At 47.4% G+C, this 26,983-nt stretch overlaps 1 protein-coding gene across 2 annotated transcripts; it reads right to left on the reverse strand.

The window, feature by feature from the left end:
- Positions 1-6,207: 6,207 nt before the first annotated feature.
- On the reverse strand, positions 6,208-26,236 carry GPR139 (G protein-coupled receptor 139). 2 transcript variants are annotated; one of them, XR_009746930.1, is made up of 3 exons: positions 26,045-26,183; positions 23,111-23,266; positions 19,306-20,717 (listed from the first exon to the last, which is right to left on the reverse strand). XR_009746930.1 is itself a non-coding variant. In XM_061473501.1 (2 exons), exons 1-2 carry the CDS (start codon positions 26,163-26,165, stop codon positions 7,299-7,301), a joined length of 1,056 nt encoding a protein of 351 aa, XP_061329485.1. In that variant the 5' UTR covers positions 26,166-26,236; the 3' UTR covers positions 6,208-7,298. The 2 variants fall into 2 exon arrangements, 1 of the variants encoding a protein (XP_061329485.1); XM_061473501.1 differs by lacking the exons at positions 19,306-20,717; positions 23,111-23,266 and adding an exon at positions 6,208-8,233 and having other exon boundaries at positions 26,045-26,236.
- Positions 26,237-26,983: the final 747 nt, after the last annotated feature.

Below are 26,983 nucleotides of genomic sequence, written 5' to 3' on the forward strand. Positions count from 1 at the left end.
AGATGTATACAGTGTGAATCATTTGAGAAGGGAAAGGAGTGCAAACGGGGGGTGCCGGGGCTGTGCAGGCTGAGGAAGAACAGGACTGAAGAGCAGGCAGCGATGGATGGGTCCAAGAGCCAATCTGGGGCAGGAGTGGAGCTGGTAAGGCAGAGAGAGCAGGAGCTGCTGTGGGAGCCAGGGCAGTCTGAACATCCATGTTCAACCAACATGGACTTGTTGTTAGATGAATGCTTGCTTGTGTTTAAGGCATCGTTTGACCCCTGTTCAGTAGGACCTGTTAGGGATTCATAGCATGACATGGGGGGTTGGGTGGTTTCTGTTTAAATTGAGCCCCCTAGTGATAGAGCTGAAAGATGAGGTAATACTGATGATCCCTCTGATACTGCTCCTTTGTTATTGGGCATAATTATCCCTTCCTTGAGACCGCCTGTGGTTCAATTAGATAGCTTTCTGTGGAACTCCTAAGTAGATGAAAGGAAGAAAAAAGAGGAAAAACTCCACAGCGTGTGCTCTTTTTCTTCATTTTCTTCATATAGAAGTAAATCAGGGAAACACATCTCTACTAAAGGCTGTTTTAAGCAATGTTTGCTAAATGCACAATTTGGTTTGGCTGCATCGCTGTGTGATTTGACTGTCATGTGGTCCCAAGTACCCAAATACCTTAGATGTGTGCTAGTCAGAGGCTCTGATCGATTTCCTCATGAACACAGCATCTCAGACTTAGACTCTTACTTTACCTCTTTCACCCCAGAAACACAGCAGTGCTGTGAAGGTCTTTACCTGCAGGACAGAAACCTGAGAGAGCTCAGTCCAGCAGAATCAGTTCCATTGACAAAGATGACTGTAAGAAATTACTAGTAAGGTACTGTTGGAAACCAGTGCCTGTCACTCGCTTTACAGTGATATTTAATTCACAAGGTTGAATGTCTGTAACTGTTGTTGGAAAGCCTGGCTGTCCTGAGGCTGGGCTGAAAAATCCATTGTAGAATGCAGCAGGGTAAAGTCTTAGCTCATGTAAATTCTGTACCTGTTTTCTAAGCCCTTTTCTAGGTGGGCAGCATGGCTGGTGGAGGCAGGGTGTGCTTGCCCTCACTTTTACAATGAAGACAGTGACTTGGGGGCATGGCACGTAGGGCTCCTCTGCTGTGCTTTGGGCAATTCCAGCAGCTGAGATGACTTTTTCTTTGCTGGTCTGGGTGAGCCACTGATGGGGAGCTGTCTACATGATGGGCATCTCCATTGTGTGAAGAGAATCCCACCTGCAAGTTGAATCTGCAAGGATGGCAAGGGGACACAGGGCACTTCTCCCATGGCTGGGATGCTTTGCTGTGCTGCGACACTGCAAGGGCAGGAGTCACAGATGTTTTAAGGCACCAAAAGCTGATCCATTCTGTGACAGTAACCCTTTGCTGCTTTTTGTTTGGGGATATGAAGGCCATTGTTCACCTGCAGTGCTGTGTCCGCACCCTGCGGTCACTGCCCCATTAGGAGCTGTGCTCTGGTAGCAGGACCTGTCCTGAGACCACTTTCCTTTCCATGGTGAGGACAGCATCATAGGGTGCCTATCTGTTCCATGTTATTTTATTGCCTTTCCTCATGACCTGTTTCCAAGCCTAACCTGCACCTGACGGACCTCCTGGAGCACTAGGCTGTCTTCCTGGATACCAAATGTCCCTGCAGAGTCCTCAGGCCAGGAGCTGTTTTGTTGTGCTGCTGTACACCACCAGCCAATGCAAGGTGCAGCTGAAGATCTCTGGTACACTCTGTTACACCAAATTAATCTTCTGACTGTAATATTCAATATCATACTTTTGCCTGCAGTTCATCTTGTCCATTTAGTCTGCTAAAAGCAGGTGCTGAGGGAGAGAAATGGATGGAGCGAGGTTTCTACCCTGTCAGTAAGGCAGGAACACATGAGCTTTTAATATTTCTATTTACACGATTTTGTAATTGTAATAAATATTAGTGTCTTTGGTCCCTTGTAACAAGGTAATAGTAAATTCAGTTGTGAAGCCTATTTATTACAAAAGGCTGGAGCCTTTCAACCCCCTTGTTGTGTCTGGCAACTCCTGGGAATTAATTGCACGCTGTCAGAAAGGCAGGTCTCCCTAATCCAGCCCCAGCCTGCTAATAGCAGTTACTATTTAACAGTTCAAGACTCTGTGAGGCTGCTTTTTATTCTGCTCTGCTTGGTGGCTATAAAGAGGTTTTTAGAGAACTGAACAGCTGAGGCAGAAGTCAGTTGCAAGTTGTCCCACCCGTAGCATCCTCCATGACCTCTACTGAGCTAATTGTGCCTGCACACAGGAATCACTTTGAATAGCTGATGGCTCTCATGCTGGCCATCTCCCTTGAAGCAGCCCCAGCGGGGTGAACAGGCTTGGGGGACACCCCTGATGACCTTCAAGCTGAGTTGGGGACCTGCTGAGCTGCCTAGCTGGTGCAGGTTAGGGGTGTGGGACTACCAGCTCTGAGAATCACAGAATTATAGAATAGTTATGGTCGGAAAGGACCTTAAGATCATCTAGTTCCAACCCCCCTGCCGTGGGCAGGGACACCTTACACTAAATCCAGGTCCATCCTGCTGCCTGCTTTGTCTCAATCCTGCCTATGAACACCCGAAACTCCACTTAAAACCAGTGGGGAGAGCTTGGCTGCTGGAAAGGCTTTTGCTGAGACTCCCTGCTTTGGTAGTTAGAGACTGTCTTCTAACTCTCAGGGCAGATTTACCTCAGGAAAGTTCACAACAATTTATTCTTGTTCTACCTCTGTATATCAAGCTCTTCTCTATTGCTGTTTATCCCTTTATACGTATGAATGCATATGGCCTGTGAAGTCTTGTAAAATGTAATTAATTCTATGCTGTAGCTTTAGAAATGTCTGTGATTAAACTCTAGGATTTTTCTCAGCTGCTTGACTCATGGCCATTCAAGCCCAGCTGGCACAACTGGGTTCTTGGTTGTTTCTGACTACTGAGGGTTTATAGCAAATGTATTGTTACAGGCAGACAACTGGAGAGCCTTGTTTATTAGTATTGAATTCATCCCATTTTATCACTCGAATCTGCAAGGTCATCCGGCTCTTACATGAAATACCTTGCCAGCGGGGGACTGAAGGAAATACAGTGCCTTTTTTAATAACCCGGGAGCTTCATCAGTACTCTGCATGCCACGGCTGTTAATGAAAGTATGGAGACGGGCAGATCTCAGGCTCCCTCCGTAAGTAACAGCTCTGATAAGCTCCACCAAATCTGACACTTTGAGCCCCTTTCAGCAGTGTGCCTTCCCCACTTGCCTCTCTTTGATGCTGTCCTTTAAAACCTGTTGCCAAGACTTGACAAGTGGGTTGGGCATTACCGGGATCACCCTCTCCTCTCATATGTTTAACCTTACATTTCTTGATCTCTAAGACACTGGACTTTTCTAATCAGTTCCTTCTCTAGTCCACTTTCTGCTTAGTTTTAATAATGAAAATATTCTTCTAATGCCCTGTCATGTCTCCAGAGAAGCAGGAGCTTGAGCACGCAAAGTTCTACATTTGATGGAGATCCGAATTCTGCATAGTGTTGGTATTTCTTATCTGAAGAAATATTGGGCTTCTTCCACAGGCAGTCCCATGAGGTCCTGAATCCACTCTAGAATTTTGTATTTTCTGATCACAGTTCCTTTCTTGCACTTTCTATTTCTGGCAACAGGTATAATACGTTGATCATGTTCACATATGTAACAACATGCAAATCTGTAATGTTTTACTGAGTAATAGTTGCCAAGGACTGGTCTTACTTATAGTATAAGTGCCTATAAATCAAAAGTACGTCATAAGAATCTATAAATCAAACAATAGCTCCAAATACAGTGGTAAGTTATGCACCATCTCATAATTTATTATAATACAAACAAGTTTGTCAAACACAATATATTGTCTACTTATGAAAATATCAATATTCACAATTTGAATAGGTGATAGGTCCCATAATTTTATATACCAGCAACTTGTCTAAAAAGTATTTTGTTCCTATCTGTGGTCTTCAAGGACATATACCTGTAAGTAATTGTAAAACTGTCCATTCACAGCTTATTTTTTCTAATTGTAGATATTTGAAATATAAATTAAATAGAGTACAAAAGACCATCTCTACAACAGAGATGGTTTTGTCTCCAGGATACTTTTCCCATAAATAATGGCACTATATGCTTGGTTTTTACTATTGGAAAATCAGGAGGTACGAATAATACAGCAAGACATTGGCTAGTTAGCAACAGTCATTGCAAGACGCTTCACACAACCAAAAATAAGGCAAGTATTATCAACAGCAGCTTCCATATGGCAGACTAAAAAGTCAAGGCTTTGTTATCCAAACTGGACTCTAAGAAGGCTTCAAATGTCCATTAGCAAGATACATCTTGATCCAAAGCCCTCATAAATTGATGGGGATTGGAAAAACCAACCACAAAACCCACAAGCAACCTTCCCATTGACTACAAGGGGCTTTGGAAGTAAGCTCTTAAAACCCTAAATTATCAGAAATGAAATGACCAATACACCACACATGAAAATTGCACCTTGTCATTTCTAAAACCATATGGGAAAGGATGGCGAGGTTTTTCAAATGAAGTTAGAATTTAAAGGGTTATTTTTAGTGGGAAATAAAATATTCACAGAAAGGTTTTGTTTTCAGATACGGTAATTTACAAAAATACATCATCAGAACAGGAAAAATCAGATGACACTGCTTGTTTGCAGGATAAACGTTATGTTACAGAAACTAACAGATCACTGGCAGCATATGCCATGCACCTAATTGAATCTTTTTAATAAATAAAAGCCCTAAACATTCACTATTTTCTGTAAGGTTACTATTATATTAAGTAAATAGTGAATTTCTTGTATAAATATTTTTTTTCAATAGATACATTCTCCAAAATGAACCACTTATCTATACAGATATTGCACTTCAGACTCATTCACATGTAACTCAGACAAGCATTCCTCATAACAGATTTAGAATAAAAATGTTAAAAATACAGTGTTTTCCCAAAATGAAACATACAGTACCTTTTTCATAAGGTAACTTTGGTTACTATCAAATGACAAAGATCAGAGGGAGGTTTCTGAGAGGAGGGTAAAAGGCATGGCCCCAAAACTGAATTTCTGTAAAACTCTGGTAAAGGGAGCAATCATTTCAACCTTGCCGTGGCAAACACAGCAAGGCTGAGCATCCCTCTTATGCTTTATTATTGCAAGTAAGTGTGAAGCTTTGCTGAGATCACAGGGACAAGCAGCCTACACAGGATGAGGAAGCTCCTCATTTTCCTTTCAATCTGGGGAGATTTCGGTGGGTAGCATCCCTTTGGTGGGTGAGGGTGCAAAGGGTCACCTCTTGCTCTCAGCTCCCCTTCTCCTTACTCTAACCAGAGCAGGTCCCTGTGGTGCTCCGGCACCTCGCAGAGGAGTGCTGAGCAGCAACGCCGACTGCCCTGCTGGTAGAAGAGGGTTGGGTAGTGCCCCCCGAGGCACTGGGCATTCTGTCTCTGTGCTCCTGACTGACCTGAGTAGCCTCGATCTGTCCTGAGAAAGCCCCTCCACTCACAAGCCAGCCTTTGCCTAGGGTCCTGCTCGTCATGGCTTGTGCTGCTGTTCCCTCCTAGGGAAGGCATGCTCAGGTCTGGTGTGGGTTTTGCTCTTGCAGGATGCTAGTATAAGTAGGTATGCAAACACAACCTTTGTGGCAGAAGGGAACCAAGCTGCTGTCCTCAGTAGGACTCTTGCAACTTGGTGTTTCTTAGGGGAAATGCACCAAAACTGAGCCAGCCATGGGGTTTAGAGAGATGCTTTCAGCCCTCGTATCCCACCAAAGTGGGATTGACTGGATCCCTTCACAGAGGACCTTGATGTTAGCCCCTGATGCCCCACTGGAAATGGAAATGGAGATGGGCACAGGCACAAATGCAGAGCTAGCACCAGGCTACTTCTCATTTGCTGGGAAGCTGCTGTGTCCACTGACCACATTGTGCTTGTGTTCACCACGCAAGGAAGTCTGCTCTCACATTCAGTAAGGCTGCATTAAGTGTCTAATATAGAAGTAAAAAAGGTGGTATGTGGTCTGAGAAGGAGAGAAATTACAAGAAATACATTTTCCGCCTTCCTGTAAAACTCTTCTCAATTTCTACACTCAGCATTACTGGGATTGAGTGTCAGGGAGAAGTTAAGCTAATTTAGATAAGGTAAATACTCAAAAGCCTTAGTCCAAGCTGATCTATGTTTTTACTGCTGTTGGATATTTAATAGACTTATTTCATAAATTGTTTTTTTAACAATTAAATGGCAAATCTGCAATAGGAGGACATAAATCGTCAGGAGAAAAATCTTTGACTCAGGTTTTTATATGTTAATGCCTAAAGGCCTGAACACAGGGATAACAGAGAGTCTTTATTGGTTAAGAGGGAACCTGAAGGCTGTGATCACTCCAAACCTCGCAGGAACAGCTTCAGTGGGATCTCTGCATTAGGCAGGACTTGGCCTCACACCTGAAAGTCTGTACACACCATAACTGAAATAGCTGGGAAAAGATGCTGCTTTTGTTCTTGGCTCTAGAAACCTCCCTCCCTCCCTTGAGCTCTCCTATCTTGGTCTCATTCTTAAATAACAAATTAAAACATATCACTATTGGCAGCTTGCAGGATTGCTTTCCATGCCAAGGCTATAACAGGTACTATAACAGTCCTCAAGCCTTGTTCAGGTGAGCCAAAAAGGGCATATCCCAGTTTGTGTCTTGCAGGCTGCCTCCTGCAGCAAGGTCTTGATAGCAAGACTGTGGTAGTATTTTGTGTCAGCAACAACGCATCACTTTTTGGCAAGTGCACACACCAGAAATGGCACCTTCCACAGTACATAAAAGCATCCATTTGCTCTGTCAATAGTGAACTGCAAGGTCAAGTCAGGTTTGGTTGTTGTGTTTTAAAAGTTGTAATTAAACACTGTTGTGGCTTCCCCCCTCCAATGACTTCAGACTGCACTGGTGCTGGGATGCAAAGCATCTGAGTGCAATTGAACACTAAGACTTGAACTCTGAAGCATATTCAAAATGCTGTGTAAGAGATGGAGGCATTTGCCTTCTCACTTTTGCTCCTAAAATCAAGTGCTCCTGATCCCTTCTTAACAGTCTGATCTGCCATCGGTCTCCCAGGGAAATGAAATCAAATGACCACTTGTCAAAACAGCCATTTCAGCAAATTACATCCTGAAGATGTAACCACTTGAAAACTTGCATCCAGAAACTCAAACTGTTGCCCTTTTCATGGTGATATTTTTATAGGCTTTCCATTCTTATCATACTGGTAAACAAGCATTTTGATGCAGTGCGAGTTGGCTGGGGAAATCCAAGGGCTGCTTGTTATGGAAAAGTTATGGTTTGTATAGAATTGCACAGGTTGCTTCTGACACTTAAAGAAGGCTTTCAGCGTGGCAGCTGCCATTGTGCGAAATCTTTTGCTAATAAAACAGTAGAGGAAGAAATTAATTGCAGTGTTCAGCAGCGCGAGCATATTGGCGATGTCTGACACAATATGTACCACCCAGCTGTTGTTTATAGGTGATACGTAGAGGTGATACAATATCATGATTACTCTTGGTGCCCAAAGTATGGCAAAAATAGAAGTTATAGTAAACAAAATAGCTGTTGTTTTCCCTGTGGAGTACCCTCGCAGTCGGAAATGGCTCTTTCGACGCAGCTTGTACACGATGATGGAATTCAGGATGAAGAAGATGGAGCAGGGCACCAAGTAAACGGTAAAGCAGTGGATCCAGATGAGGACGTGATGCATTGATGTGCTTATGTAGTCTTCAATCCAAATGTTAGGCCACCAGTAGTAGGGGATGCTGGTCAAAAAGCAGGTGATGTAGACACTTACAATGACTTTTCGAGTACGAGCAGGGTAGGAGACTGTGTGATATTTCAGCGGATGGCACACAGCAATATACCTATCGATTGTTAGTGGAACCGTAATCCAAATGGAGGTGTGGATAGAAGAGAACTCCAAGACCTCAATTATTTTGTCCAGTACCTGAGGCATCTGTTTGTTTAAGATGAAGTCTTCCATGAGGAAGTCAACAAAGACGATGAAGAACAGAACCAGAATGTCAGCAGCAGCTAGAGCTAGAAGGTAGTTATAGGAGGACTTCTGCCTGCGAGCCACGAGCTGGGAAAGGATGATAACTGTCAAGATGTTTGCTATGGAAACAGAAACACAGAGTTAGGCAGTTAAGACATAACACTACCTTTCTTGAGCACTTGCTTGGAGCAGTAGCTCTGTTCAATCACCAATCACCATGGCCACCTTTAATGAAATTCAAGAAACCAAAAGGAAAGCACTACGGTTGGGTCCCTCAGAGAAGCTGTTGCAATGAGGGGCATGTGGCCCTGCTCCCAGCTGTGGGACACACTGACACTCAGTGTCCTGGCAGCCTGGGATGAGAGACACAGGAATGTGGGACTCCAGGCATGGGGTTAGGTGGTATCCAACATCCCTTGGCTATCTCCGTGGAGCAGATGTAGAGTCATAGCCCTAGCTCTGTTGCTGCTCACTGGTGAGCCCTGCTGCTGCTGTTGGCATGGCAGCAGCATTGTGAGCAGGGGGTGCTGAGGCCCCTGCCTGTACACTGCGAGGAAGGGCAGCAGGAGAAAGAAACTGGTATCTCTCACACACACTCTTATTTTCCCACTTTTTTTACTTTTTAAACAACTGACAGATCGGTAGGGTGGGGTGGGCTGTGGAGAGAGACATTTTGTTCCTTATCCTAGCTCATGGTGCTTCCCTGTTCTAGTTCAGAACTCTGTCTAGAAAGAGCTGAAAAGCTACCTGGATTAGGTGATTCCCCCTTGACTGAGTGGGAACCTAATCTAGAGAGGGGCTATCTGGGAAGCACATCCTTGGGTCTCCTGAGAGCTGGAGCTGTGTTACAGCATACAAAGTTTTCAGCTCTGCCCAGGATGAGCTTCCTGTAATTGTCATCTCTTACAGACAGGCTCTGAAAAAGCATCTCCCTTCCCACCACTGAAACAGTCTGTTCCACAGACCTGTTTGCTTATCCCGAGCTGTTCTTTAGAAGTCCTTCAACTGGAAGGCATTTTTCCTCTGGTGTGATACAGCTGAGTCTTTAAGGAACAGCTGCTGGTCGCCTCAGACATGATGCATGTTCTGATTCAGGCTAAGTATAAACATCCTTGAGTTTCCTGAAAAGGCACCTGCTTGCAACTTTCTGGCCACAGTACAGACCCATCACCTAAACCATGCCTAGATGTATTGCATGACACTAAATATTGCAGTGAAGTGAGTGTCGTATCTCTGCTGTTTCACTGTCTGGTTTGATTCAGTTTTCTAAAGCTGTGATATGTTTTGGTGCCTGCTTGAACCGGTACTATAAGTGATGTTCTAGGAAGGACTCAGTCCTACAGCCCATGGCCAGGCAGAGCTGCTCACCATGGCTGCAAACAGCCCTTGCAGTCCTTGAGAGCTTTCCTGGAACACTAAGGTGCAGCTGAACTTTAACCACTTGCTCACATTTAATAGAACTTACTGTGTAGTCTTGAATAGGGAAAAAAAATCCTATTATTACTAGCAGTATGGCTGGAGTGAGACATGTGAAATTGTTCCCATCAGAAGTTTGTATCATTTGCCTACAATACCTGAAGTAGTGCTTAAAAATCAGGGATGAGGTTTACTGTACTAGAGACTGCCAAATGTTTGTATTTGACATTTTCATAAGTGTTCTATAAATCACCCCTTCTGTGAATTCAGTGCTTCAAACGTTTCTGTCAGCTTTGATGGATTTCCCAAACAAATCAACAATAACTGTAAGGATTCTTTTAAATCAGAGAGAAAGGAAGTTGCTGACGTTAAGGTAACAATGACCTAGAACATATGTCCTACAACTGAAAATGCTCATTCTTTTTGAAGTGTTGGCACTGGAGAAAACTTGTGCCTTCATAAATGCCTTCAAAGCCTGTTGTCTGGGTGCAGGTTTCTGCCACCAGGGAAATGAACTGCAGCAGAGTGAATGATATTGAATAATAGCCCTCGTGTCACCTGCTTTCGTATTAACTTCATATTAATTTTGTAACTTGGAACAAAACTAAATGAAACATGACAATCAACTGATTCCTTCCCTAAATAAAGAAATAAGCATGAACTTTCCAACAACATTGTCTCAAATCGCCTTCAGCAGGGTGGTTTTGCCAGTTCTGCCCTCTATTAACATGAATGCAACTGCATTGATTTCCACCCAGAGCAGGCGTAGGAGATGGGGGGCAATACAGCTAGAACTGCTGTGTCATTTTTCACTTACTTGCTTATGAAATGCCTCTGTTATGCCTGCTGCTGTGCTGTAGAGGTACAGTGAGTGATGTACTGTCAAGGAAATCCTCAAGCTGGAATGTTTATCTTGACTCTGCAGCAAATGTTGGTTTTGGCCAGCCAGGCTGAGTGACTTGGCTTCACAATTACTGGATGTGACCCACAGGGTTCATCTTCTCTTTAAATCCTCTCGATTTGACTCACTCCAGTGGCAGCAGCTGAAGCCAGTGTGCAGCAAGGGGAATGCTTGAGGACACTGGTCACTGCTGGTAACACTGGCCTGCCTGTCAGAGGGTATCCTGCAGGGATGCTGAAGTCATACCATGTCCAGGCACAGCAGCTTTGCTCCCCACCCCTTCTGCCCATTGTGGGGATCCTGCTGTTTGGTTCTAACCCCACTCTCACTTTCCTACAGGAGTAGATTTATGAGCATTCCTTTCCTGTGTACCCCCTCTCCCTGTCTTTCTCAGGGTTCCCAGCAATAGCAGTAATAGCATGTACTGAAATGCAAGTTATTCACTTACTGCCAGCGAGCTTTGCTTGGTGAGCCAGATTAAAAAAATGATCTGACAAAGTACATGCCATTTTTCTGCAAGGGGTTACAGTATCTTGCATTGGAAATGCTTTCTCTGGGATCACATTAGGGCTTTTTCTGGCTGGATGATAAGAAATATTGTAGTATCATTTACTTTATAAAAGCAGACATACACTGGGGTGCAGCAGAAAGTTGCCAATATCACAGTGCCTTAGCACAGGGCTTGGGACTGTTTTTCCTGCTGCATGATGTGTAGGGAAAGGGAAGATGAGCTGTGGACAAGTCTCAGTCCTTCACCCATTTCCTAGCCAGTGTCCTCACTGGTGTGTCCTCAAACGCTGTCTAAAGCTCAGTAAAATGGGAAATGGGTGGGAACAACACTGTATGAATAACTGTGTCCTTGTGCCAGCACCTTGCTGACTCCTGGGTGCATACTCAGTGCCCCACAAGCTCTCCTGTAGGCAAAAATTATTTACTCCAGGTGAAAGGTGATGAAAGAGTATTTGCAACCAGATCTTAACTTAATTTATGCTAATTTTTGCACTGATATTGTAGTCAGTGATAAAGACTATGGTAGAGATGGTGATGGCGCTATAAAAGTGTCTATCCCTACTGTAACTGGGGAGCTGCAGCTACTGGATAGGTCAGTGCCCCTAAATTGTCCTGCATGGTGTACTGCACATTTCTTGCAGTGTTTTTTCTAGATACGAAGTAGTTAAGATCATCTGAATTTAAAAGACATTGATCACTGTGCTGGGAGTTGATTAGGGGACGATAGATGGGAATTTCTGCCACTGTTGCTTGCTGCAGTGCAGCATTCTGAATTTATAAGTACGTAGTTGAGACCTAGGACTTGATTAGGGACTAGACAGCTGAAGCCTTGAGATGCCACTAGCAGATGATAAGTAACCATAAGAATGCCAGTCTCAAGTCTTTCCCTTCAGACATTGAGACGCAACCTCAGAATGCCTCTTGACACACAAACACAATTGGTCCATGCTGCTCAAAATACAGCAACCTTCTAACCCAGGCAGGCTTCATCATGGGATACTTGAATCTCTGCTTTGACATCTCTGACTCATCTTCTGAGAACAAACTGCAGCACTGAAATTCATGCCATGGGGATCCTATGTATCTGAGAGGGGTCATCCTTTAGGAGGAGCCCTTACTCTCACAGTATCACAGTATCACAGTATGTTAGAGATTGGAAGGGACCTCGAAAGATCATCTAGTCCAATCCCCCTGCCGGAGCAGGAACACCTAGATAATGTTACACAGGAATGCGTCCAGGCGGGTTTTGAATGTCTCCAGGGAAGGAGACTCCACAACCTCCCTGGGCAGCCTGTTCCAGTGTTCCGTCACCCTCACTGAGAAGAAGTTTCTTCTCAAGTTTAAGTGGAACCTCTTGTGTTCCAGTTTGTACCCATTACCCCTTGTCCTATCATTGTTTGCCACTGAGTAGAGCCTGGCTCCGTCCTCGTGACACTCCCCCTTTATATATTTATAGACACTGATAAGGTCACCCCTCAGTCTCCTCTTCTCCAAACTATAGAGACCCAGCTCCCTCAGTCTTTCCTCATAAGGGAGATGCTCCACTCCCTTAATCATCTTAGTTGCCCTGCGCTGGACTCTCTCCAGCAGCTCCCTGTCCTTCTTGAACTGAGGGGCCCAGAACTGGACACAATACTCCAGATGCGGTCTCACCAGGGCAGAGTAGAGGGGAAGGAGGACCTCTCTCGACCTACTAACCACCGCCCTTCTAATACACCCCAGGATGCCATTGGCCTTCTTAGCCACAAGGGCACAGTGTTGGCTCATGGTCATCCTGTCGTCCACTAGGACCCCCAGGTCCCTCTCCCCTACACTGCTCTCTAACAGGTCATTCCCCAACCTATACTGGAACCTGGGGTTGTTCCTGCCCAGATGCAGGACTCTACACTTTCCCTTGTTATATTTCATCAAGTTACTCCCCGCCCAACTCTCCAGCCTATCCAGGTCTCGCTGGATGGCAGCACAGCCTTCTGGCGTATTAGCCACTCCTCCCAGCTTAGTGTCATCAGCAAACTTGCTGATAGTACACTCAATTCCCTCATCTAAATCATTGATGAATATATTAAATAATACCGGTCCCAGTACTGACCCTTGAGGCACTCCACTAGTTACAGGCCTCCAACTAGACTCAGCCCCATAGACTACCACTCTCTGGCTTCTCTCCTTCAGCCAGTTCGCAGTCCACCTCACTACCTGATCATCCAGTCCACACTTCCTCATTTTAGCCGTGAGGATGCTGTGGGAGACTGTGTCAAATGCTTTGCTGAAGTCAAGGTAGACCACATCCACCGCTCTGCCATCATCCATCCACCGTGTTATTTCCTCATAAAAGGCTAAGAGATTGGTCAAACATGATTTCCCCCTGGTGAAGCCATGTTGACTGCCCCTCATAACCTTCTTATCCTTGATATGCCTTAAGATGGTACCAAGGATAAGGTGTTCCATCACTTTCCCAGGGATGGAGGTGAGGCTGACCGGTCTGTAGTTACCCGGGTCCTCCTTCTTGCCCTTTTTGAAGACTGGAGTGACATTTGCTTTCCTCCAGTCCTCAGGCACCTCTCCCGTTTCCCAAGACTTGGTAAAGATGATGGAGAGTGGTCTAGCAATGACTTCCGCCAGTTCCCTCAGCACCCGCGGGTGCATCCCATCTGGACCCATGGATTTATGGATGTCCAGATTGCTCAACTGGTCTCTAACCCATTCCTCATCGACTAAGGCAAACCGCTCCGTCGACCTGACTTCATCTAAGGTCTCAGGGGTACAGGGCTCTTCAGGACTGCCCGCAGCAGAGTAGACAGAGACAAAGAAGGCATTCAGTAACTCTGCCATCTCTTTATCTTCTGTCACCAGGGCACCCATCCCGTTCATCAGTGGGCCTACATTGCCTCTGGTGTTAGTTTTGTCTGCCATGTATTTAAAAAAGCTCTTTTTGCTGTCCTTGACCCTTCTTGCCAGGTTTAATTCTAAGGATGCCTTAGTCCTCCTAGCTGCCTTCCTACATCCTCTAGCAGCAGCCTTATATTCCTCCCAAGTGGCCAGCCCCTCCTTCCATGACCTGTAAACTCTCCTCTTCCACTTGAGCATACCCAGCAATTCCCTATTTAGCCACGCAGGTCTCTTGGCCCTCTTCCTTGACTTCCTACGTGTCGGGATGCTCCGATCTTGAGCACGGAAAAAGCAGTCCTTGAATGTCAACCAACTATCTTGGGCCCCTTTACCTTCAAGCAGCCCTGCCCATGGGATTTCCCCTAGCAATTGCTTGAAAAGGCCAAAGTTTGCCCTGCTAAAGTCCAGGGTTGCAATTCTACTTGGTATTCTACTAGTCCTGCCACACAAGATCCTGAACTCCACCATCTCGTGGTCGCTGCAACCAAGGCAGCCCTCAACCCTTACTGCTTCAACCAGATCCTCCTTGTTAGTGAGGATGAGATCCAGCAGCGCTCCTCTCCTGGTCGGCTCATCCACCATTTGCAGGAGGAAGTTATCATCCATACACTGGAGGAACCTCCTGGACTGCGGCTGGGTTGCCGAGTGGTCCTTCCAGCAAACATCAGGGAAGTTAAAATCCCCCACGACGACCACGGCCTGTGACTGTGAGGCCGCTCTCAGCTGCCTGTAGAAGGCCTCGTCAACTTCCTCACCCTGATCCGGTGGTCTGTAACAGACACCTACAACAGTATCCCCCCTGCCAGCCTGCCCCTTAATTCTCACCCACAGACTCTCAACTTGCTCATCATCTGTCCCTGGACAGAGCTCGGTGCACTGTAGTTCCTCCCGCACATAAAGAGCAACCCCACCACCCCGCCTGGCTGGCCTGTCTTTCCTGAAAAGGACATAGCCTTCCATGACTATATTCCAGTCATGTGAGCTGTCCCACCACGTCTCTGTAATTGCCACCAGATCATAATCTCCTGACTTAACACAGGTTTCCAACTCCTCCTGCTTATTTCCCATGCTGCGCGCATTGGTGTACAGGCATTTCAGGGAGCGAGCTGAGCACACCGATTTCACCCTAGGATTGTAGGAGGCCTCCCAGTCTTCATTAATTCTGGAGCGCTGCCCCACTGGGGCAAGCCCAGCTACAACCCCATCCCCCTTCGAATCTAGTTTAAAGCTCTCCAAATGATCCCTGCTAATTCGTGCCCCAGCATCCTTTTCCCTCTGTGAGACAAACCTTTCTCACTTGTCATTGTCCAGACTGGTGCCCTATAAAACCAGCCGTTATCAAAGAATCCAAAGCCCTGCCTGTAGCACCAGTCTCGAAGCCAATTGTTCATGAACTGAATCTTCCCATTCCTTCCCACATCATCAGTGGAAGATGGAAGGAGAGAGGAGAAGATCACTTGAGCCCCAGACTCTTTCACCATCCGCCCCAAGGCCCTGTAGTCTTTCTTCATCCCCCTCAGATTGCGGGAAGCAGCTTCCTCCCCACCTGTCTGGAAGACCAGCAGCGGGTAATAGTCTGTCGGGTGCACCAGGTTGGGGAGCGCCCTGGTGATATCCCTGATCCGGGCTCCAGGCAGACTACACACTTCCCTATGATGAGGGTCAACTCTGCATGTCGGGCCCTCTGTTCCTCTCAGAAGGGAATCCCCTACTACAATGACCCTTCTTTCTTTCTTAACAGAGGCAGTCTTGAGGTGCAAAGTCGACTCCCTTTTCCTATGTGGCCTTGTGGGCTGGCCTTGCCCCACATTCTCACCTACCTCTCCTTCAAGATCCAGGGCCTCGAACCTATTACGGAGGGACACCTGGGGAAGCAGGGCAGGAAGGGGGGAGGGTTTCCCACGACGTCGACCCGGAACTCGCTTCCAACCCTCGTCGTCTTTTTGGTCCCCTACCTCTGCGCAACAGCTACAGGGCAGGGGCTGCCTCAGGCCATCCCCCTCTGTGTGAGAAGGCAGGGGGTCCTTCCCCTTTTGGGGGGTATCTCCCTGGAACCGTTTTGACTGGCCCGCCAGGGAGTTACTCCACCAGTCGATCTCCCTTTCACACTCCCTGATGGTCCTCAGTGTCTCAACCTCCTCCTTAAGTCTTGCCACCAGGCTAAGCAGATCTTCTACCTGCTCACACCTCACGCAGGTGGAATGCTGTCCTCCCTCCCCCGGCAGCAGCAGGCTCTGGCACTCCCTGCACCCAGAGACCTGAACAGCCACGGTCTGGGACGGGGTCTCTGTCTGAGTTGCTGTAGTCACCTTACTGCAAGCTCTCTTTCTGGAGGCAACCATATTGGTGCGCAGTCTGGGACACCAGCAACACGACCTGCTTGTTCCTCCCTGTGCCCGGTGGGCAGCGACAGGTCGCTGCCCTCTCAAAGGCTTTTTCAAGGCAAGCAGCAGGGGAGTGGTCGCCGTCACCGTGGGAACGCCCCCCGCCACGTCAGCCTCTCTCTCGCAAGGGCTGCTGGGGCTTCGGGGATCGGGAGATGTCGGGAATCGCGATGTCTCTGCGCTATCCCCTCTGATTTTCCTAATCTCCGTTGACCCTCGCGTCGCTGAAGCGTGCCGGCTGTGGCTCTGGCTAGGCTAGCTCCGATCAGCTGACTGAATGTGAATTTAGGTCTGTTTCCCATACCAACGCCATGCTGCCTTGCCTGCAGACCCCATTCAGCCTTCTGTGTCTCTCCAAAGCGGTGCCTGTGACCTAAAGACACAGTTTTTTTCTCCACCTTCTTGTTTTATGGATTATAGTCATAGCTCAAATGCAGGGGATTCGCAGAGCTCCTTCCACTGACTATTATCACAGTGTGTGAGCTTAAGCAGGAGCAATTGTGTTTTTCTAAAGAAGAAACAGGCAGGTTTCTGGGCTTTGTTGGTGTTGTTTTTTTTTTATTGAGAGCATTTTGCATGTACACAGCAGCCTGTGCAGTGAAATAGCCTTTACAACGCAAGTGGTAGCACCGCTGAGTTGGGAATAAGGCCTGCTGTGTGGTTCAGTAGTTCAGCATCATAAACCACCTAAATGAAGTAGCCGTGAGTGTCGCTTACTGAGTGTGATAAACATTAGGTCACTGACTATAATGGACACCTTTTACCGAATGCAGTTGTTGCTAGGATCCCTACAAATTATTGTGCAGGGCATGAAACTACTCTGCAGGCCTTGTGTTAGTCACCTGACTGGCACAGAGAGATGGAAAACTTAAATTGCTATAGAAAACATGTATGTAACACCTCCTCCTTAGATTTAGAAACTCTGAGTACAATATGCTGAAAGTATATGGTGAAAAAAGGTAATGTCTTGGCTAGATGGAAATAGATTATTTCCTCTAAACTAGGAAGTAATGTTATTAAGATGTAAACAGGTACAGTGTCCGGCAGCCAAATCTGACCATGGTTACGAACACAGTCACTTGCCAATAGCTACCAGATTGGAGATGAGGATGGTATTCAGCACTCACTCTGTGTGTGGGCTCTCTGGAGAAGATGATGACAATGAGAGATTTCTGACGGAAGCTACACAACAGAACTGTTAAGAAAATAAAATGCTGTGGTAACAGAAACGTGTTTATTACTGATGTTGGCTATAGCTGGTTATGTGGTCTTTTAAAATGACCCCTGGATGCTGTCTGCCCCTGAAGAAGATAGGGTAGTTACATGTTTTCCTCTTACAACTGGTATTGGCCAAACTCAACACTACAGCATATAGGGACAGACCCTGTGAATGGTGCCTGCTCATGGCTAATGTAATTTGTTTCTCTCTTTTATTATTGTATTCTGAGATCCTTCCTTAAACCATTGTGAAGTGTAAAGAGATACTTTATAGAGTATAATTAGTGCAATACAATTTTTTCCTTCCCTGAGAGTTCCTGTGAGGATTGACTTTTAAAATAAATTGATTTATTTGTTGTTCAATTGTCTGAACCCACTGAATGGCACAGACCTGCTCGCCCTCGGGAGAGGGGAGAGCCCTCAGCCCCTTCTGCTGGTGCCTGCATCACCTCCCAGGGGATGGAGAGGGCTCTAAGATGGAAAATGATCATCACAAAAGCTACTGTAGGGGCACGGATGCAGGACTGCCACTGGAGGAGGTGTTGAACCTTGCTGGAAGGCTCTCATGTGGTTTGTGCTTAGAAATCACATGTACAGGGACAGACTGCGCCAGTTTTGATGGTTGGAGTGAACCTGAAGGTAGAGGACGATCAGACTCCTGCCCAGATGCTAGAGGAAACACGGCATGGCCTTGCACTTAGTGAATTAAAGAGTTAGTGTCAGAGGCCAGATTCTGATGAGGAAGTCTGGCCTCCAGGGCTGTTTTTCTCACTGACAGTGTTATTAGCTGAGGTGGCTCTGGGGAAGAATGCAGTGAATGGGGTACTCTGCTCCATAGCTGGCACTAGCCATCAGTGCATCATGGAGGCCAGAGAAAGATTTTAATCCAGCCAAAAGCACTTCCTCTCTGTTGGAGGGCACATGTGGTAATGGCGTGGAGATGCCAATGGTGGGTATGCACTTTGAGCCTTGCCAACCACTCAGGCTTAAGTGCAGTAACTTGTCTGGCGGACAGGTGTAATTACACTGTGTTGCTTTTGGCTTTCCTAGACCATTGGAGTAGGGTTTTTTCCCTAATTGTTATAAAACAGGGCTATTTCTGCAATATTAGAATGGCCCAGAGGATCCCTAGGCTAGGATGTGGGGAGGACCAGTACATGCTCACTGATGACACATGTAAATGTGACAGGGATCTGGTTCTTGCCATCTTCACCCTCTTCATCCACCTGTCCTGAGCAGTGCAGAAAGCCTCTAATGACACTTGGACTTTCTCCCCCGCCTTGAAGCCTTTCTTAAAAGGCACTCACACCAGGACAAAAATGTTTAATACACCCATCTCACAATCTAGTGTTGCATCTTGTCACCACAGCAGTAAAGCTTTCTCATGAAATTCATGCTGGGAGGAGGAAAAAGTGATCTGCAAAATGATGGTTATTCATGTAACATATCTGGACAGAAGGAAATTTTCAAGGCAATTCGGGTAACTCATTTGGCAGGTGTCTGTGGCTTCTAAATGTAGCCTGTCAGTAAAGTTTAAGAGGTCTCAAGCTGAGTAACTTGAGCTCAAAGATGGCATTATACCCTTCTGATACCGAACACCAAAGCATTAAGGCAGGTGCCAAAGGTATTTGATGGGATGACTAGGACGGAGGGAGGACGTGATTTCATAAGGGCACCAGCATGAACTCTTTACTGAACATGAATAATTAAGAGGATTTTACTTCTGATTGAGGTTTTACTAAAAAAAAAACCTAGTCTTTATGTCTTCCTAAAGCATTAGCTAATGCAATAGGAGCTCATGCTTGCAAACCCCATGGCCAAGCTTTCTCAGAGACTCTGCCAATTTTACACAATATGCAGGAAATTACAAGCTGTGTAAAATCATCACAGTTTGGCTTTATTTCCCCCACACAGAATACACTGCATCCATACTAGATAGATCGCTCTTTGGTGTGCTAGTCTGGACATTGAGGAAGACACACACTTGGAATGAACAAATGTCTGTGAAATGTCCTAGTCTGATGTAACTGACAGGTAATTTGTCTTGAAACCAAAGGCAACCTCTAGTGCACCTGTCCATAGAGTCAATGCACCATACGATTGAAAAGATGGAGAAGTTAAATGACTCTCTATTCCAGGGACTCTCAGTTTCAGATGGTAGAAAAGAACAATTTCAGTGAAAACCATGTGTTCAGTGTTTCATAGGCAGGCTTCTCTCCTCTTCCATATATAAAGGGATAAAACTCCTTGTAGTCATCTTCTGTACTGCTAATTTTGGTCCTACTTGGTTGCCTCTACTCCATTTCCTCTGCACAATCATTCTGGTGTCCTGGGTGGGAACCCAATACCATCTTCTCCCATTAGGTCACCCCTAGAACAGCACCAACAGCACTCCAGACACTAGGGTTTAGGATGCTTACATACAGATGTATCTTTACACTGCAGAATAAAAATGGAATTGTGTGCAAGGCCTCCTATGCTCAAGAGGTTAATTTTGGCTTTACTTCCTTTTCTGGTGTCTCAAAGTTAATGGGGAAAGAGATTAAAGGCTCAAAAAGACCACCTGAAAAAGAAGGTTATAGGCCAGAGAGTGTTTTGCCCTTAGCATGAGAAAGCAGAGAGCGCATCATGTCAGGACAGATATCTCCATGTTGTTTGTTGCCTATAGCAAATCGTTTTGATGTATGCGAATGAAGGCCTTCTCCTGCTGGCTTGTTTCTACTGATTCACCCCCATTTTACAGAAGGGAGCACAAAGAGGAGGAGGAGGATAGAACTAAGGGATGAAGAACAGCAGGGTATTAGACTGCCTAGTGCTTCTGAATGCTTGACTTCTTAACGACTAGGGGCTCTGCATTACCCACCTACCGTGAAAACTGGCTGTGCTCTCTCTTTTGTGTCGTCATTTCAAGGAAAAATCTCCTTTGGAGTTTTTCCTTCCCAATCCATTTTAGCAGCCTGCCATGCAAGGTTGTGCATTTCATAGTCTACTGAGCCTCCCAAATATTGCACCTCGTTATCGTTACAGCCCTGACAGTGATGTTTCCTACTGATGTGGCAGAAGAAAACCAAAGTTAGCAGTTGTACTCTGTAGTGGCATTCAGAGATGCGCAATCAAGTCCTCTTCTGTATTAGCATGGACTCAGCCATACGCTGCCATTCAGGATGCAAGGTTTTAGTGGCCACAGTCTACAGACATAGTGACCAAACTAAATCACTCCCATCTGTCGCCGGTTCTGTGCAGAGACACTGTAATGAAACTATTCTTTTTCCTAATGATTCTTCTTTCCTTAAAGAAAAAGCATTCATTTTACAATAGGAAATGACTCATTTAAAGCACATTAGCAGCAGATTTGTTTCCCTCTGTCCAGTAGCGCTACTGCAATGTACTGTAGTGCCCTTCAGTTGCTCTGACAGCTGAGCTAAAGTTCTGCCAGTTTATTTACCCTCCTTTAAGCAGGATGCAATGTACTGGCTTTGTGTCCAATTCAGATTTTAAGTCAGAGAAAGTGTGGCCTTTAAAAGGGGGGTTGAATTAGGCCTCAGGAGTGTTCAGTTCTTATTCATTGTATGAACTATATCTAATGAGCAACAGCTAAAGACTGCTGTTTTTTCAAGGTCGTAACTTTGCTTGTAACAATTCTCCCACTCGTATTTTCAGATCTTCCTCTAGCACTTCTATTGTTCAGGTGTTCTTTTATGAAAAAGGCTATTTATTCAGGTTTTTGGAAATGCTCTCTTTAATCAGAAGCCTCTACTGTGATTGCAGAATATACGAGGCAGTAGATGGCAGGAATCCAAAACAGGTCAGACACACTTCTGCACTGCTGTGAGCTGTATGTACACCTACCTTCTGCCTGCTTTGGTATTTACTGGGTATTACATGCCACGTGAGTCATCAACAAACATTGCTACCTGTCCTCCTTCCTACTCGTGGTACTAACCAGATCATGGCTATAAGTACAGAGATGGCAGTGTTCTTCAGGTCTCATTCCCCCTACACTGTGGGAGTGGAGGTAGCACAGCTGGGCTGTTGCATGGTGGCATGCACAGCCCACCAGCACTACCCGCCTTGCCAGGATGATGACCCTGGCTTGCATTCCTTCTGAGTAGCCTCCTTATTCCACACTGCATCTGGGGAGAAGGCTGCAGAAGGACCAGCTCTCCACTGTTTCAGTTTGCCTGTGACTGTACTGTGGTTTGCATGGCACAGTGCAAATGTTACGCTCCTGAGTGTCAATCCAACACCCTAGGGAGCATCTGGCTTGCTGTGCGAGGACACCCAGTCTGTTGGAGGAAGGTCCATAACGTTGTACCTATCTTTTGACAGTGTGTTATAAAGGTCAGGCACCCTGCTGAGCTTACTTCCTCTAGGTCAGGACTACAGCTTCTCTTCCTCTGTGTGGAGGCCACTGAGTACAGTCTGTGCATGGCTGAGCTTTGAATGATACAGGTTGTCCCCACCTCCACAACACCTTGTTCAGCAGTAGGTCTGACATGAGAGCTATCTGCTTACAACCAAGTGTGTGCAGCCTGCTTTCCCAAGCTTGCAATCCTGAATTTGCGTTTAGATGAGATCAGTTTTAAGCACAAAGAAAAGAAGCATTTGTGGACTTTCAAAGTCTGAAGTGGTACTTCCCTGGGACATTGGTTTGTAACCTCCTGGAGATGCTGGGTATGTCCGTACTTTGTGTCACTGGCATGTGATGACCCCTGAAGCAGAGTTGCTCCCCAGGTAGGCAACTGACCAGGGAGCAAAGTGGAACCAGCGATCACACAGTAAGAAAGCCAGATTTTACTCTCTCTCTCCAGGAGGAGGAGACCCCTGGAAAGAAGGGATCATGCCAGGCCCTGGTGTGTGAAATGCTGCCACTTTGTCCTTTCTGCAGCAATACACTACACCCCGACAGGGAAGGTGAGTGCATGGAAGGCAACTCTGTCACTGCTGCACCTTCTAACGAAGCAGGAATCAGGGTCAAAGCCAGGTGCCTACAGAAAGCGCTGCTGCTTCTCTTCTTGACCTTCATGGCCATGTTCAGAAGCACAGCCATAGCAGGAGCTCTTTGGTGAAACTGCTTTGTGCAGCTCTCACTGACAAAGGGATGGACTAAGAGTTGGTACCTGTTGCTCTTTCCTTTCTCGCCTTACCAGCCCCCTTCTAGATTGAATCAAAGCAATTTCTTCTCTTCCTCACATCCCACAACATCTCTTCTCTGTCATTTTCTCTCACTAAAGCAAGAAACATTTCCATTAAGCCTTCCTGGAGCCCTGCTCTTGCCTCCTGGCTAACTGGAGGTGCTTGAGAAGTTCTCTCTGAGTGACAGTCAAAGGGAGTGCAGGGATGGTAGAACAGGGGCTGCAGAACAGCTCTGTAAACTATACCATTCCCCCCACAAATGGGAGTATGACCCCAGTTCCAGTGCTACTGCCTCTCTCTGCTCCCCACCCTTGCACCAGCAGCTTCCCCCTGTCTCACACAGCCTGCTTCTGGCAGCACAACTGCACACTTGTGGGACACCTTTGCACATCTGCACTCAGAACAAGTCTGAGAAAACAGTTTCTGTCTCACCAGTATCTGCTTAGAGGGAAAAGAGATCTCTCATCCCTGCTGATCAGGAGGCAGGATCACCTCCGGCAGACTGTACCTGAAGTACAGTACCAGACCACCTGGGGACACAGTACCTGCTGCAGCAGGGTCTGCTTGCACTCATGCCCCTGTGGTTGCCCCTCTTTGCAGGGCACAGCTTGCAACTTGCCTCTGTGTGCCACAGCCAGAGCAGGGGTGAAGGAGTTCACTTTGTGCTCTCTTGTCTCTGCCTTTCTCAGACTTTCTGGTGCCTGATTGAACAGGGAGGGAGAAAAAGTCACTGCTGAGAACAGGATCTGCTGAGATGCCTGGGTTCCGCAAGGGAGGGGAAAGGATGCTTTCTCTGCCTGCACAATCAGGCCTGGCATCACTTGGCCTCAAAGTGGAGTTGTTGAGTTAGTGAAATTTCCTTCAGACACTAGAGCAGGAAAGGCAGAAACAGTTAACTGGTTTCTCATCAGTCTGTCATCAAGATTTGTGGCAAGGAGTAAACCGTTTGCATTTCAGCAAAACACTGCACTAGTGCTGTATTTGAGAACAGATCCTAGACACTTTCTCTTAAATTCTTGGCACCACACAAAGCTAATTGCTCTGATCCCACAGACTTTAGGGTTCTTTTTCTACAGGTAGTTAAGTGTGCTACCTTTCCAATTTTCTAATGTCAGAAAATGGAAAAGCAGCTTCAAATTAAAACATGAAAAGCTCTTTTTAGCACTGCTCTCACCCTGTAACATATCCTCAATGAAGCTTGGCTATTTGAGTCTTCCCCTAAACGTATCCAGCTTGTTCTCATCTCTGTGCAGTCTTCACATGAGAATCATAAATTTCTCATGCACTCAGTACACTGTACATGTGCAGTGTTTTCAGGTGTTAGTGCCAACGTTATCCTCAGATAATGTGCACTGAACAAGCTGACACATTCATACCTGATGTGAGTCCACTGAACCCAGCACTGTTTCACCAACAAATGCTTTGGTCAGTTCTGTTAAGTACTACCACTGGTGCCACTGCTCTAATCAACTGATGTCTGATTCCCCAAGAAATGCATGTCACCATTGCTGATGTGGATTGTACACCAATTTTAACCATGTTCTTAAAGTAACAGCATTAGGTCTCTAATTACAATGCAGTATCCCTAGGGAGCTGGTGCAAGTATGTGCTGAACACTCATTAAGTGATCTTTCTTGTCTGTGCACATAAGAATTTCCCCCTTTCGAAGACATACAAAGGCAAGTTTAGCTACAGACTGCTTCATAACAACTTCTTCACCTGATAATCTTGAGAGGGTCTTGGTCAGTTCCTAGGGGCAGGTGTTGAAACACAGCTTGTCATTACTGTGGACATCTAAGGCACTAATGAAGAGGAAACTACCTCCTTACCCCTGCTGGCTGGGTCCCTTCAGGTCAGAGCTGATACTCATCAATACTGTGGAGCAGAGACATTTGCTTATGCCCTACATCCTCTGTGGGGAAATACAGGACTTAACTTCCCAGTTTTGTGAAGTATTAGTCTGAACTATTAGCCAATCTTCAAATTTTAATTATAATCCAGGGAGGCATAAAAAAAACCAAACCAAACAAAACCCCACCACAAAGAACATCACTTCATGCAGGTACCTGCTGTAGTAGGCTGCTCTTCATGTCTGATTAGATTTTTTTCTATGAATTAATTGCTTGAAGAAGGAATTTAGGTGAACAAAACATTTAGAGATTGTAGACTCCCAAATGTCACTGCTGCTTGTCATTTCACACAGCGATTTAAACGTGTAGCTGTACATAGACACAACCAAACTCTTGTACTGCACCCTTAAAATACCGATTCACCCTGGTGCATCACATTGCTCTAACTTTTCCCCGACTCATTCTGCCTGTCCTTGGGATCGCTGTAGGTCACTCTGAGGCTGGAGATGTTAAACGAGGGAGCAAGCCATGATGTTTGCCCACCCAAGCTGTGCTGGGCTGGCAGCTCTGCCTACTGAAGCCCAGTCTTTACCTGCAGAAGTGGTGCTGTGGACCCTGTGGTCCTATGTGCCAAGATGTCTCACTGACAGCCTCAGACAGTCCCCTCCAGGAGGTGAAACCTGCTCATTCCCTTGTCTCAGCTGACACACTGATGCTGATGTGATGCTCATGTGGCTGTGGATATGTGCATGCTGGCAATGGTGCTTCACAGGTATTCACACCCAAGCCTGAAAGATCCTTTCCTTCCCCATTTGGGGTCTCTCTTGCTTTTCTCATCTCTAGCATCTCTATATTGTCTTTGTCCCCTTTCTAAGTAGGGGATTTCACTGAGGGTTATGCAGGCTGTAGGCTGGTGCCTGTGAGCTGGGACTTTCTTCTGAGCCCTGTATGTGCACTCGGGGATCTCAGTGTCAGTATTGCCACTGCCCTTGCAGGGCACTGACCCCAACACCAGACTTTTCTAGATACTGTCCTGCTCCATCAGCTGTAGACACAGCCCCCTGAGTAAGACAAAACTCTGCTAACCTCTTGACAGCATGCTCCTTCCCCAGCCTAGTTCCTCACTGGCGGCACGCTGCTCCTAAAGCCAACCTTGCCCCAGATTTGCACTACAAAACCTCCTCAGCTACATTTCTCATTACAGCCAGCCCGGCCCGCGATCGACAGGGGACAGACCCTGCTGTCCTCGTACCGCTCTGTCTTCACATCGCCAAACTGATAACGGCCGGAACTTCACGACAGGCTGAGACTTTGTATGTCAAGTTCAAAGTCAGAGCGCCCGAGCCCGGGTGAGAAAGCGACTGCAGCGGTGCGAGGGCACGCGGGGACAAACCCCGGCGAGCGACCAAAACGCAGGGACAGCGGCGTGTCGGGCGGCGAAGGCGCTGTCTACGGAACACCCGCGCTCAGCCCCGCCGAGAACCCGCTCCCGGGGACGCCGCAGCGCGCCCATCCCGCACCACACCGCGCCGCAGGCAGCCTGGCAGAGGACGCTTCTGCGGGCGCTACCGGCAGCTCTGCGGGAGCCTCTCCCGGCAGCGGCAGCTCCCGGGGCAGCCCGGCACTCACCCGGCAGCCCGAGGCACAGCAGCAGGCTGTAGTAGACGACAGGTGCGTACCCCAGGCCGCAGCCATAGCGGTGGTGCGCCAGGAGGGAGCCGTTGTGCAGGTGGACGTGGTTGTGCTCCATGGACCCGCTCTCCCCGCGGCCGCGCTGCCGGCGCCCGCTCCGCCGCACGGGCCGGCCCGCCCGCCCCTCGCGCGCTCAGCGGCGGCGAGCCTCCGCGCGGCACGCGGCGGCGCGGGGGGGGCGGGACCAGCCGGCTCCCGGAGGCGGGGCGGGGCGGGCAGCCCCCGCCTCAGGGCAGCCCCCGCCTCAGGCTGTTCCCGCCTCAGGCAGCCCCCGCCTCAGCGCAGCCTTCCGCGGGCGCTGTTCCCGGCTCAGTGCAGCCCCGGTTGCCGGCGCTGCCTCAGGCCGTTCCCGCCTCTGGGTAGCCCTCGCCTGAGGGCAACCCCGGCTGCCGCCGCCGCTCGAGTGATGGAGTCTGGGACCCCCCGCTCGGCAGAGGCAGGTCTGGGGCCGAGGAGGAGGGGTAGCCCGGCGGAGCAGGGCCTGAGGAGCATCCTGAGGGCACCTTGCCTCGGGGCTGCGCTTTGGCTTCCCCGGGACGTTCTTCCCTCTGCCCGGGGCAGCACGGGGGTGGCCGGCTCTGAGCCGGGCCGGCCGGTGGTGAGATTGAACCTCCCCCGGTGCGGCCGGCCCCACGGAGAAGAGCAGCGAGGGAATCCCCCAAGCTGGCACACAAGTCGGTAGGGGAGAGAGAGGCGGGTAGGGTTTATCAGCGGTGTGGAGCTGTATGACAGCCCCGGTTGCGCTTCAAAATGGGCTGTGAAGGAAAGTAGTAAATCCAGAAATGAGCATTTATAGCCGCAAAACGGAAACACAGACCTGGGGTTAATTACCCTGTCCCTCTTCTCCCCACAGAGAGACACGGTCAGCAGTGACAT

Source organism: Pezoporus flaviventris, unplaced genomic scaffold, assembly GCF_033815535.1.
Source record: "Pezoporus flaviventris isolate CSIRO_AGI_PZ_B2104156 unplaced genomic scaffold, CSIRO_AGI_Pfla_v1 ptg000078l, whole genome shotgun sequence".
NCBI lineage: Eukaryota > Metazoa > Chordata > Aves > Psittaciformes > Psittacidae > Pezoporus > Pezoporus flaviventris.